The sequence below is a fragment of the Anopheles coustani genome, chromosome 2 (genome assembly GCF_943734705.1).
Source record: "Anopheles coustani chromosome 2, idAnoCousDA_361_x.2, whole genome shotgun sequence".
Taxonomy (NCBI): domain Eukaryota; kingdom Metazoa; phylum Arthropoda; class Insecta; order Diptera; family Culicidae; genus Anopheles; species Anopheles coustani.
The window spans coordinates 25,931,382-25,946,000 of record NC_071289.1 but is presented as its reverse complement, the minus strand read 5'-3'; the positions used below and the strand labels follow the sequence as shown (position 1 = coordinate 25,946,000).

The window sequence follows — 14,619 nt, the reverse complement described above, 5'->3', positions numbered from 1 at the left end:
TTAGCCAAGGCTTGTAAAAAGCTGGATCACTGTTTTATCCACATTAATCTGATCATGATAAACTTTGCCGTGCCACACATTGTGGTAATAAAATCTAACGCGTACGACCCGCACGTAACGTGCTTAATGAATTTTAAAAAGAATGTACGCAGCCTTTTCGGTTGTTTACGTCTGCAATAAAACCATCTAAAAAAAATATAATTAAAGCATATTTTCTGTTGCAAAAAAATTGTTTGATATTATTTGAAAACATAATGTCAAAAAAGGATGTAACAGGCATGTAACAATCAACAAACTTGTCGTCAAACGTAAAGTAAAAACATAATCTCAAAAATCTCAATTAGGTAAAATTGATATTCGCACGAAAATAAAAACACAACCTCCATGGATCGCTTATTAAAATGTCGATAAATTGAGCAGTTTTATTATCAATTTTTTCACCCCTCCCGTGACACCCCCCGTGACTCACGTATCACGCGGAAAACTCATTTTTCACGGAACACAGAACACCGACCATTCACCATCAGGGCCTGTTTCCCTGCGTTACTTCCGTTAAACATCGAAACGGTGGCCACACTTTGGATCGTCCTTTCGTAAATTAGCACCGAGTCCCATTATTGGTCGGAGGCAGTGAATGCTTTCGCGGTGAAGGACAGACGGTCGAGTCTCTGGCGGTCGTTCAACAGGCGGCAGCAACACGACCGAACCACCCGACGATACGGACATAGTAGGTGTGTGTGTATGTGTGTGGGTGTGCGTGGAAGAGCGAAATTAATGGGAAAACTTTTGACCACCATCGCAACAGTCAACGTCCGACGCTGTGTGTGTGGCTGACGTCTCGGGTTTTCCGGGGCGTCGGAGTACTACTTCAGGAGGGATGCTTGGGTTGTTGGTTCGGATGCTTTTTTGTAAAACGTTGAAAAATCTGCGCGAATCGGGTGGAAAAGTATCGAGACATGTTCTGCGAATTTGCGACCACATGCCCTTTTCGGAATGTTTTGGGGCTTTTGCGCCTCGTTCGCTACCGAGCGGTGAACTTTGGGAGACAATTTTCTTTCCAGCTGAAGTAGTAAAGCTACTGCCCATGAAATGATCTATCAACGGACCATGGAATGAAATATCGCGTACGTTAGCCGAGGGCATGATGGAGCGCGATCAATCCCCGAACAACTTTCACAATTTTATTTTACTGTAAACGATTTCAATGGTTTCCATTATTTTTCATTAAAAGGGAAATTGATTAGTTACATCACATCGTTGAGAGGATCCTTAAAAAAGGAATGAAAACGATAAAACTGGAATTAAATTTAAATTTACCAATTGTTTAAAATAAAAGACGTAAAACTATAACTAACATTTCCCACCAAAACGCAACACGATTTAAAGTAATGTAAGGCAATGAAAGGCGTGAAAAGAAGAAGAAAAGAACGGTGAAAACCTCACCACCCGAACCGAAACCGTCAACAAACTTGCCGACCCGGGTCGGTGGTCTGCAGGGATTTGGGAAAAAGTTAAGCTTACTCATTCACAAGCCATCGCCTAGGCGCGCTCTTGCCGGCCCCCAAATGTCACCATAATCCCCTCGGCGCGCCACTGGGAGGGCGAGAATTGTCCACTTGTCCGTCCGACCGACACAACAAACACACGGGAGCGGACACACAATGCCCGGTGGGAGTAGGATAAACTTACCCATTTCGCCGGGTCGACCGTAATTTTCCGCGACCGTTGGCGCCACCCGCCACTTCTTCAGCTCCTGCGGCCGGTACGTGCGGGGCATTGAACTGTCGCCACCACCCCCGTAGCCGCCGGGGTCGCCGAAGTTGTTCGAGTTGGTGTCGATCTCCTCCGCGTCCACTATCGGATCGTCGTCCTCGGGGGCCGCATGGCGCCGCTGTTGCTGCTGCTGGGACTGGTGTGCCGCATGTGGACCCTGCGAACCCGAGAGAAAGAGATAAAAAAAAAGCAGACACGAACCATTAACGGACATCAGTGAGGTCGAAGGATCGCCATTAACATGTGTGTGGTAGCGCAATAAAAATGGTGTTAAAAATGTACGTTCTTGTTTTGCTCTCTCCAGGCCGGCGTGTTTCTCCATTCCAAGCTTTGTCGTAGAACATAAAGGATTAAGGTTTTTATAATAAAAGCCACAAAAAGACCTGCGAAACATAACTGACGCGGTTTGGTTTGTTTGGCGTGAAGCAAACAACTTCGACCAGAGCGATGGGAATAATTAGACAAACTTTAAACGAACTGCATCAGCGGTATACCACGTTCCAGCGTCAGCGAAAACGGATCCCATAAGGACGATTGGTGAATTTGGACCATTCTCAACACCGGAGCGTGTATGGTGAGCAGCTTTCACCAACCAATATTTCCCTTCGCATTCCGTATTAATGGTAATGGGGAAATTGTCTTCTCCGAAGGTCGTTAAGCATAATGGTAATTCACCTGAGGATTGCAGCAAATGCGAAATGCAGGAGTCATCTGCAAATGTCCTTTTTGCACCGTAGTGAAACCAAGCGAGAACTGCAACCGCAAGGTACATCTTAAGAAACGGAACGAGCGTTTTCCATAGTTCTCGTGCAAACTAATTAACAGAAGATTCCATTGTGTAGTTTAATTAAAGGCACTTATTTAATGGCTTCTTTATTAATTAGTGTTTCAAAAGGTGGCACTCGTTTTAAACGAAATTATCCACGAATGGTGCCACAATTATCAACATCATTGTGGTAAATATTGACTATAAGTTTGGAAACTCCATGTTCGAATTTGCAGGATACCTCTTGCCCACGTTCAACAGTTCTTCGGAGGTAGGACTTTCAATCACCTCTTAAGAAGGATATACCACACTTCATTACCTCCACTTAAGCTCCCAAAGCAAAAGTTTTGAGCAGCTTCACCGACCGAACAAATTGTGTAAAATATTGATAATTTATTCAACAATCGGAGTAAGGTAAGCAACTTCCTGCTCTATGCCTTCGGAACCTTCGGAAACGAGCGAAAATAAAAGTCAGCCACAAGTTGTCTGAGCTTCTGCACGAGTTTCAAAGACAAATCACCTCAGAGCCTGGTCGAAATACATGCACTTGCACAACAGGGATCAACACTAAAGGTTTTTATGACAACAAACAGCAGGTCCTCACGCGACGTACAGAACCCCAACGAAACTAACAAAGGGCCTTTTTTGGGAATTTATTGCTCTTTCTCGCACCTTGACGATAGGGAGAGAGAGAGAAATAAATGATCGGGTGAAAAGTGTAGTCGGGAAAAGTTTTACAAAATGTTCTTCTTGATGCACCTTGTCCCGTTCCCTCGGCTTGGCATCCTCTTTCGCAACAAACACTCCTCGGTGAGAAGAACGATGAAATGAAACGCATTGGCGCATGCATAATCCATGCCGAGAACTATTCAAAATCTTCAGTCTGTGCATAGTCCGGATACTTGACGAGGGAGCCACGGCGTCCCATCGATGTCGGAACCGAGAAGTAACTAAATAAATAAATTATTTATAAACTTTAGCGTATGGATAAGCAAACACGCTCCTCCGACTGAGCAAGGCTTTGCATGGCTTAAGCGGCTTAGGATCCACCGATGCATCCGTGTCCATATCCAACGCGCTCAATGCACATGCACGAAAGATGCAACCGCAAGCCTGCCATTCCGAGCGAGTTGGTGGCGAAGAATTTGTGGTTTTCACTTTGCGTAGTGTCCTGCAACACAACTTAGAGTTTTCCCACTACGAACACAAAAGAACAGACACCTGCAAGCGAAGGTGGAGGCAAATGCAAACGGCAGAAAACCAGTTTTCCTTAACACGGATCGGAGAGATTGTACCCGGTCGAAACAACGACTAGGGAATACAATTCTTCTTACGCTTTTGTTCGTTAAAGCTTCAAAACTATTCTACCCTTGGAAAATAGAGGCTCCATTTTCTAACTCTCCTCTATCGCACACGTCGAATCAATTTGTTCGCTGGAAACAGTAGAGATACTGCGAAAGGAAACCCAAAGAACGAAAAAGAGGATGCTGCTGGAGATTTCTTCCACTTCACAAAATACAATCAAATGAAGCTAGGAAAAACCGCAGGCAAAAGCAAGTGGATTTCGGGCCCCGTAGGCAACGCCGTCTGCGGAACATAATCGGGCAAGATGCAAAACGCTTTTGTTCACTATAAGAATTTAAAAAAAAAGAAATGTTATCAAGCAAACCTGCAAAAGCTGATTAAAAGAACACAGCATGAAGAACACGAGATGCAGTAGGGAAAGTGAAATGAGATTTGAAAAAAGGAAACGCAAACATGGTAGAAAGATTCGATTGAAAGAAATTTAATTTTCCCACTATTCCTCGGGTCTGCAAATGCCACCTTCTAGAGAAAACTATACACGGCACCCTGGCTGAGCCTGTTCTACCTGGATATGCAAGTTTCTTAGTTCACGGTTTCTGCTGTATCGACTTGTCTTTCCCGAGCCAATCCCAACCAATCCCGCGAATAAAACGCTCTTTCGCAAAGACGTTCGCCTGAGCGTACGAACGACAAACTCACACACATTCCACCCACAATCTGACGACAAATGCACTCGACGACGTTCGGTGAACTTTTCCCACTGCACCACAAAGAACTATCGGCTGGCTGAAGGAAAAGCCCTACACCAAAATACCCCCAGGGCGAATAAATCAATGATCACAAAATCAAGCATTCCGATGGGTTGGAATTTCGGAACGAGCACGAAAAAATAACAGAAGTTCAATTGTATCCCTTGGGTGCGTAGAGTGCAAAAACAAATGGCATCGCCGGGATGCCTGGTGACATTTCGACATACGTGAGAATTCCCACATCGTTTGCATTTGTGCAGGGCAAATTGAATAGCATTCTCCTTCTGCGCGACCGAACGAAGGACTGGAGCAGTGGAGCATAAATCTTTCGTTTTTTATTGCATCGAAAGCGCTAGAAGCTTAGCAGTTTCATAAGACGCTTTCAGTTGCTGGCTCAGGGTGGAACGGCAGGATGGCAGGGCCCAAGGAGAGTATCATCGACAGGTGTTTCTACGTGACGTTCGAAAAGTGCAGGATAAAACCTACTGATGAAATATTGACTGTTCCGCTGGGAAAAGAACAGTGCCAGTATGCAACAGGCACCGCAAATCTAATTCATTTGATTTCAATAATAATCTTATCAGCACTAGCATTGTACACGCTACGGAGAACAGCACTTTTTAAATAAGATGAATAAGTATTTAAATCGAAAGAACAGTGAATTATTCTTCGTGATATTCGTTTACCATTTTTTTTCACTTTTGCAAAAAAAACTCAAGAATAATAAAAATCCGAGATTTATTTTAAAACAAGAATTATTTAGTTCTGGCAAAAAGCTAAAGTGCCTAGTTAAACGACACAAAGAATTATTTTGATATTTATTAGAACACAAAAACTGAGAAACTTTTCACTCAATCTATGTTTTGAAAAACTATTTCGAGCAATGTTCCATAATTTTGTCAAGAAGTGTAAGTTGAGCCAAACATATAGGTTTTATGATTTTTGGTAGATTTTTAATGTGAAAAAACAAACCATCAAGCAAATCAACAGTTATTAGTAACAGGCACAGAAACAAACAATTGAACTATTTGAAAGTGATGACAGAGAGAACATACGAGGTTTAACGAACACTAAAGGTCATTACGAAAAATAAACTCTAAAACATATAATTGAAAACTTAACCTAGCAGGATCCTTTTGAAACGGATCTAATTTATCGTCCAGCTTCCCAACAGACAGATTAATCAGGCTCAATTAGAATCAAATTAAACCATCTAGGCAAAGAGTGCTGGTTCCACTGCAAAGCTGCTAATAGCACATCATTCAGCTCGGAGTGATTCAAAATTTATTCCACGGCTGCCCCGAAATCATCAACGGCCAATGATTCATGGTTTATTGATTAAAGTGCATTGTCGAATTAGAGTCAATGCAAATACCATCTATGCAGCCCGCATGCCAAAAGCCCCTTATTTATCCCTTTTGTCCGACACTGACCCATCCATTGTGCCCACCTCGTTTCCCCACCCACGTCCTCCTCCTGCCAACACAGCCCAATGTACATAATGAGCAATTTGTTTAATCGCATTTCGACGCTCCTTTAATTATGCTACTGCTTTGTTCCAGGTCATCCGATGTATCCGGGAACAATCGGACGGTGTGGGATTTGTTGGACGAAATGGGTCAACGTTAAAGTCAACGACTGGCATTATCTTCGTACCGATCGAAGCGGGAGCCGTGGGTGGCGTGGGCGGAAGCAAATTAAATTTCCCAAATCATCGCCAAAAGGGTCGCAATGCATGGCGCGGTGTGCGCGCTGCACTCGCAAAGGAAATTAATTGAAGGTATCTGATTTAAATTTTCGACACGATCGGTGACAACGAAAATAAGCCTGGGGAAGAGGAAGGGAGAGGAAAGCGGCGGGGGAGAGGGGTTGAAGGTAGCGGAAAAATCAAGCTTCCTGGCAGTTTGGCTCACAATTCCAGCGATGCAATTTTGAGTACCAGTGGTTACACCTTTTCCGCCCTTGGAGGAAAATGGAAACGCTGGAAGCCAGAGTATTACCGGGAAAATCTAATTAATTAACGCCACAGGGACAAGGGTAGCTGGCCCAGTTCGGAAACGGCATTACGCATGCTGCGGCTTCACCTTTTGCTTGGGAGAATAAATATCCATTTCCATTTCCTAAATTTTCTTGACTTTCAAAATGGACGTTTTTGCTCAAAGCCGATGGTGATTTTTGTTCCTTTTTCGTAACACAGGAAATGATTGTTGGTATGGCTGAAGGAAACTAATTCAACAGCAAAACAAATCCAACGGAAAGCCAACATCATGCAGAGGGTTCTTGAAAGATGCAATTCATCATATAAAATTAAATTTGCTATTCAATTCGCAACGTTTGTAGGGAGCTGAAACGAGTCAGTGATTCAGCGAGTTGAAAGTGAAAAAAGGTAAATCTTGCTGTTATGAACATAACATTAAATTCCAATTAAATTAGTGTATCGATTTAAAATATTATATATACGTTTATATACACTTTAAAATATACGTATGAAATTATTACACAATTTGTTAGAAGAGACTACGTTCGTACAGTGTTTTTCGATACATAAGATAACTCTTCCATGAGTATGAGTCATTTTCCCTTCATATCGATGCTGATTGCGTAGTTTTCAATTACCGGACGAGTGCAAACTATGCGATGCTAGATTAGCTCCGTGAAAACTTCACACTAGTAAACATTACCATGCAATTTCGTTACATGTCATCGAAATGAACGTTTGCTCTCAACAACCAAACCGTTCTCAAGACCGATGTCAGCGTTCCAAAGGCACTGCCGGCAAAACGGATGAAGTCCTCACATGACGTTCGAGCGCACAATTTGGACCATCAATTTGATTCAGTGCCAAAACACCGTGCGGACCCAACCGAGGACAGCAATTTTCCCGCCGAACCCGTTGAGTTCTCATGTTCACACACTTATGCCGGCTCTTACGCCGTTGCGCTCCCGGGTCCGATTATAATCAACTCTTCCCGGGTTCGAAAGGGCCTCCACCAGCACCACCCCCGACGGCCCAGTCGACGAGGAAACAAGGAAATCCCATTCCGAGGCCCACTACCATGCGATGCGGGTAATCCAGTCCTAGGATATGGTGATGAAAAGTGACTAGGAAAGCCTAGCCCCGAAGCGCACATCCTTTTCACACTCCGGAGTGCCTGGGCGCCCCGTGGGAAGGGACACGATTTAATAAATCCAATCTGCGAGAGCTTTACGACACCGGCACAAATCTAGTGCCGGGAGATGGTGGTCACGCAGAAGACGAAGAAAACTTCGCCCTTCGCACGCAAAACACTTTTACATGCCGTTCCTGAGAGCGTACACAGCCAGCCAGAAGCTACGACTAGGAAAAGCCTTAAGCCAATCTCACACGCCACCCCGAATCACCGGGCGATGGCGATGAAACAAGATCTCCGAGTGTCCGAGTTTCTTGCAGCCGGCTAAACATTCACATCTGCTGGCCGCGCGATGGCGTCCCATCTTCTTGTTTAACTTAATTAAGATGCACTACCCGTGAACGAGCCGACTATAATGCCCCGGCGCGTCTGATACGATCGAAAGATGGCACACTGCAGCGTTTGCTGCAACAATCGCAACCGAACTCAATTGGTCGGTAAATCTTCATTAATTAGTTTACTCGGCGGGAATGAATGGGCGAAGGCGTAGGGATGTGGAAGGACACCCTTTCTTATCCTTACGAAGACATTTACATACTGAGACGGCATTATATGATGTCCTGATGCTATACCACAGTAGAGTACATAAAACGAGTTGCAATATAGAAGGAACTTATTTTAAATCCAGGATTTTATATGCCTTGAGTTCTACCGAGCCAAGAAGAATGATAAAAACCAATGCTTTCCAAGCAGTTTAATTTGTTGAATTATAATTTTTAATATTTAAATAATTTAAGTCATAAAAAGAAAACAGAACATAGCCAATATAAATCACCTGACTGTCCTTAGTATCGTTCATGTACATAAGCATTAAATATTAAACCAGAAAAGAAGAGAAATGCATAAAATATTGGAAGTATCAACATAAATCATAAACAAAATGCCAAAAAACAATCATTAACAACTAAAGCACAAAACTTGTAACTTATGGTAATTACCATTGAATAGAGGCAAAACTATACAAATAAAAAAAATCAAAACATTCAAAAATCGCTGCAGCAAAAATACATAAAGATCCTATTTAGAGTAGCTGTTAACTCAAACGAAAGCGATGCCTAGTGTCTTTTCGTAGAAAGTATTTCCAAAGCCATCAAAGCGTGTGTAATGCGAAAATGCAATAATTTTCACGCTTCCCCAATACAGTTCGGCAACGAACCGTCCCTATCGTAGAAAATAAGCTTTTTCCATCATCACGCTGCATAATCGGGGAAAGCTTCTGGTGTATGCTTCGCAGCACCTTCACGCCACACAGTTGACAATGATAAACATTTCAATACTGCGCTCGAAAAGGGAGTCTCGGTAGAGTCTATATTTTGTGTTTGTTCCCGGTATTTCTATATCTACGACGTTCATCATCAGCGCTTCTGCCGAGGCATTCACAAAAAGTCACCCTTCGAAAGGGATCGTAGTTTTCCCTCCGGAAAAATCTGCATTGTCACCACTGCAATATGCATCGGAGCGTCGAGAAGTGCGTCAAAATCTGCAAGTGTTGGCATTTGCAGGTGCTCGAATCGTTGCACCGACTTGATGCATCGCAATAAGCTGCAGATGCAGTCCTGGGAAATGAAACAATACACTTTCGTTTGACTTTCCATCGAAAAGGTTTTCCATTAACCGATTTACCCGAGCGCTTCACCGTATATTGTTGATTCTTTATTTCTTTTTTTTTATGAGTGACTTTACCAATCGTCGGGATAAACGAAATTCAGTCAACCCTACGGACGGGCAGCAATTGATCCCTCTGGAGAGTTATCATTTCCATTTCGACTGATGCCAACGACACTGACGACATCGAAAGCGAATGGCAGCTTTACGGAGATGAGCATATTTCAATAAATTAGTCTTGCTAGTTATTGACGTTTTTTTTGCTTTATCTCGGTCCGGGTTTTAATTTTATTCCTAGCGTTTTACGCCACTTTCCATTCCTTTTAAATTTTTCCTAGAACGAGCAAATGGACCGATTGGCCGTGATAATCGACATAACGTATTTCCGATAACGATGAATGACGGATAGCGGATTGGTTGCGATGGTTTTTCCACACGCGTATACATGTTTCTACCATTTTCCTTCCATGAAGGTAAATCCAATTTGATAAATATTGATTTTTGTGCGTCAAATAAATCCGCCAATAAATGTTTTAATTACCCAGACAACCGCTGTACGGATACTTTTTTTTTATTTTACAATAAAATCAGTTCTCCTACGAGCCTTTTATATGCAAAATGGATATAAACTATCTAGAAACGGTAAAATTAAATTAACAAAAACTGCTTTTCAATTACATTTCAGAAAAGTTTAAGTATTTAAACACAGTAAATCGAAAAAAATAAAACCCAAATGCATTAGAAAGCCAGGAAGCAGCCGGTAAGCAACCGCCCTCCGCAACGGTGGCATTAATTCCCGTAAAACTTCACCCATTATTATGCCAACCATCAAACCCCACCCACCCATCGACGAAACCCGGTGGGGCTCTTACGTTCGTTCCTCCTGCTTTGTGTTTTCCTGCTCACGGGCGAACAAGCAAAGCATAAAGTACTGCTTTTTATCACTCATTAGGGAATTATCCCTTTTTCGGTTTTCGCTTTTCCTGGGTAAGCGTCCCACCAGGCGTATGTATATCGTCCGGAAGAGAGACGATTTCATCCTTTGGTTTCCATGTTTTATCAGTGCTAAAAACGACAGACACTACCGTACCTGGTTCGCTCGAACAGCGAAACATCTCACTCCATGAAGCCAACATAAGCTATTGTGGAGTATAAAACTAAAACAAAAAAAAGGTGGAAAACGAGGAGCAAGTGTAAATTTAAATTTCTGGCCCTCATTTCTAAGCACCGATTAAGCCTTGTTTGAGGTTTTGAAAGAAGGGTACTTTGCTGGCTGTGCAAAAATTATTTAGTTTATAGCAGAAGGAAAAAAGGATAAACATGTCAATGTCGCTTTTACTCGACTGGTTGCTTTCCGCTTTTGATAAATAAAATATAAGTCATAAGTTTTGTTGATATTAATGTAGAAACTGGAATGTACAATTAAAATTATATGTTTGTAATTCCTCTTATACAGAAAATGTTTGATAAATTAATGCAATACAAATTGATTTTCCTTTTTCAACTCAAATCCATATAATAACATCTCCATCTCATGTAACGTTACGGCGATGCATAATTATAACCATGCTCGAATCAAAACATAACTACTCATCTTTGTGCCGTTGGCTGGAGTACCCGCCATTTTACCCACTTTTTCCGATACGGATGGGCAGACATAGGGGAGAAAAAAGTGCGGAAAACCCAACCGAGGTTGCACAAATTACACCGGACCGTTCGTCGCTGTAAGCTCGTGGGAAGCGGTAAGACAACCACCGTTCGCTCGAGACGAGAGCATAAACGTGGACGTGACGTCGCGAGCGTCGCTACCGAATGGCAAACATAATTACGCCACTATGCTTTTTTCCTCCACCTCCCCCAGTTCAAGGTCCGTTATAAAACACACCTCGCTCGAGCGGTCGGAACTGGAAACAGGGGCCAAGGTTACCAACCTCCACCCTCGCGTGGTCCAGTTTCCCCTTGTGTCCGGAAGCCGTTACTTAACCTACAAAGACGAACTGTGCAAGTGCAGTTGGGTGCGATTTCGCTACCGCAACTGCACCGTCACGATCTCTGATGTCACGAGGAAAAGTGCCTCCCCAATTCCCCGCACGAGATGGAATCGCATTGTCGGGCCAATGGCCTCCGATAGCCCGGCACTCGGAACCGGGAGCCACTGTGATTGCATTTCACTGTTCTCGCTCCGCGTGGTCGGTGTTGGTTTTTCATTTTACTACTGGATTTCGTTCGAGTCCGGGAAGCACAAAAAAGGATGATATAATCGTAAAGGATGCGCACATTTAATTTTACGATTTGCTTCCGCGTAGGAGCTCGGGAGCATGCGACCGATGTGCTGCGCTGTGTTCTCGGTAATGTTCCCCATGATATCATTTATTGCATTTTTGCACTCTCGTTGTGTTTATTTTTATTGGTTGGACGATTCGGTGGATCAGCGGAAGTAATCCTAATGCTCACAGGAGATAGCGCAAATTTTGTGCAAAGGACGTAAAAGAGTTTTACTGCAACGGAAAGCTGTGAAACCATAAAAAACGTACAAATTGGATGTGAGGCTGGGGTAATGCATAATAATAATGCGGGGGAATGCAACTACAAAATGTTTATTGTATTCCCGGTACGAACCATTGCACAATTGATCCAGTTATTTGGAAAGGAAGCATTTTACTGTACAAATCAATTTTATCACAAACAAACGAAAATTTAATGAGAAGCGGCGTGAAGGCTATTCAAAATGCGTTATTTTAATGCATTGAACACACGGCACCAAAAAAGCTCAAGAACGTGCTTCTTATAAGTGACATTGACATAAGTGAATAGATTCTTCCGACACTAGGAATAAATAAAATAATAAAACCGGAAACAATTTATATCAGATCACGAAAAGGGTTATATTAGAGAACCTATTTCGCTTGTCATGCGGCATATCAATATTTAATGAGTTTTGCCACCAGCTCGGCATCAAAAGAGATTGAACAACAGACAGCGAACAAGCTTTGTGGAAAGGAATTACACGCAAAACCATTTTTCATTCATTTAAAACGCAATGATATTGTGAAAAAAATTAAGCATTGGAAAACCAAATGTAAAAAAACATGGTGAGCATGGAAGAGCAAATGTGTGCTACATTTTTTCGTTTTGTTTGTATTCTACCTAGCGGGTAATTTACGTAAATTAATCGTTATTTGTTCTGTCCTGATACGTCATTCGGTCAATTTACCGTAATTGAATCTTGAAAGTATTTGTACAAAGCGCCCACGCAGTGTACGTGATTAAAACAGCAACAAAAAATCTACCTATACTTTTTAAAATATTTAATTTGCAATTTATCGCGTGTTAAGGATGCATTATTTTTCAATATGAACATGTTTGCGTAAATAATGAAATGGATGGTCTTTGATTCATTCTGCAAACAGCATTTTTTAACCTCCAACCTAATAGGCACAACTGGATTGCACGTTACCGTGTGGAAAGTACGTTTTTTGTACATAGAAAACATTGATAAGTTGGCAGTTGCCATGCTAATTAACATAGAGAAATAGAAAAGTTGCCAAGCCTCTGCTTTCTAATGCTTTTTTACGGACCTTCAAAAATAGTCCAGTAAACAGACGTAGGTTTGCGATGGAACCTTACCGACCTTATGCTGCTTACGCTGTTTGTTTTCGTTCGTTTGCAATTGTTGGTCAAATCTGAAATGGCCTTTTCTACAATCGTTGTTTTTTGTACATTCTCCTGCCCGGGTTTACATGCTATCCAATGGTGATTTCTTTTTCCACCTTTTTCACACCATTTTAATGTGATGAGCATCTAGGCTTCGTAGAAAACTCGTAGGAAGCACAACACCATGGGTAGAGAATTTTGCCATGTTTTGGCTATTTTTATCATTTGAAATGATGATAGCACTCTCCGAAATTGAAACAACCTGGTAAGTGAAACGGAATGTACTGTTAAACCATCCGTAGAAAAAGACGAATCCCGTTTTGGAGCATTATGAGAACGTATAAACCATTTTGTACATAGACAAACAAAACTAAATTTTTTGAACAATGGTTGTGTGAAGAATTAGAAAATCTGATAACGACCATGACCTCGAGACTACTGGAGGATAACGAATAAATTTGGATCGTATCAGTAGATACTGAAAACAAAACAAAAACCAATTACGCGGGTTTTGAGGCAAAAAGCCGTAGAAAACGTAAACAAAATCAATCAACAAAGATTTTCATCATCAAATTACACTTCGCTGCCGTCAGCAAAATTAGTGTGATGAGATACTAGACAAGCTAGATTTTAATATTTTTGTTTTATTGTTTAGTAAGATAATTGTAAAAAGTATTCCCGATCTTTCTTCATGAATTAAAACAAGAAAAAAATGATACATCTGAAGCTCATCATAGATTTCATTTGTTTGTTTTGTCAAACAATATATAACCGAACTATTAGATTAAAGTAACTGGTTTGTCATAGTATTATCTGAAGGACGATAATAAATGGTTTAACTGAAATAAAAAGTGCAAAATTATAAGCCTTATTTGTTTAGGGTCCCCATGATTTACGATCAGTACGTTGATATATTAGCTACGTTTCGATTGGCATGTACATTAAAAGTTTTTGCATTCGATAATACTCACTAAAAGCGAATGAATCCAACCAACGAGCCGCTAAAACGGAGCATGTGAAGTGGAAGGGCAATAAAATAAGATTGTCACGTTTACGCCCTAAGCTGTCACCTCTTACTCCGGCTACATTTTCCCCACGGAAGTTTTCACCACTCCGGGCAAACGGCTTCCATCGAAAGCCGTTTGGCGTTTTCGAAACGACTTAAAATCACATTCGTATCACCAGGGCAGTAAACCAACCATTCCGGTGAATCTGACAAAACACTTTTCACTTTCCCCTTCGCAGTCACAACTCACAATTGACGTCTGCTTTGGCCGCCCGCGCTTTGTCGAGCAGAGAAATGAAAATCGAACGAAATAAATTTTCCATCACCATCGGCCGAATTCGGGGCGTGTGCGGAAGGGAGGGTTGCTGGATGAAAGTGGTTTCCAAGCATCGGCCCAGAACCAGGACGGTAAATAACAAATAAAAATCGCGAAGTACGTTCCGGATGGTGGCGGTTTTATGGCGATAAATTTTATTTAGAAAGATGAATGGCATCGCACGGTTTGGTTGCCTACCGAACGGATCGTTGGCAATGACGGTTGGAGTTTGAAATTGAAATTAAATTGCAACTGCCTCTGGAAGGTGATATTTC

The 14,619-nt window shown here is 41.9% G+C and overlaps 1 protein-coding gene across 2 annotated transcripts in view; it reads right to left on the bottom strand.

Moving 5' to 3' along the window:
* LOC131266726 (polypeptide N-acetylgalactosaminyltransferase 5) overlaps positions 1–14,619 on the bottom strand; it is a 47,359-nt gene that overhangs the window by 16,028 nt on the left and 16,712 nt on the right. For both annotated transcript variants that reach the window (XM_058269339.1, XM_058269338.1), the window contains exon 2: positions 1,690–1,930. In XM_058269339.1, the coding sequence (XP_058125322.1) occupies positions 1,690–1,930 (241 nt within the window). The remainder of the gene's footprint in view (positions 1–1,689; positions 1,931–14,619) is intronic.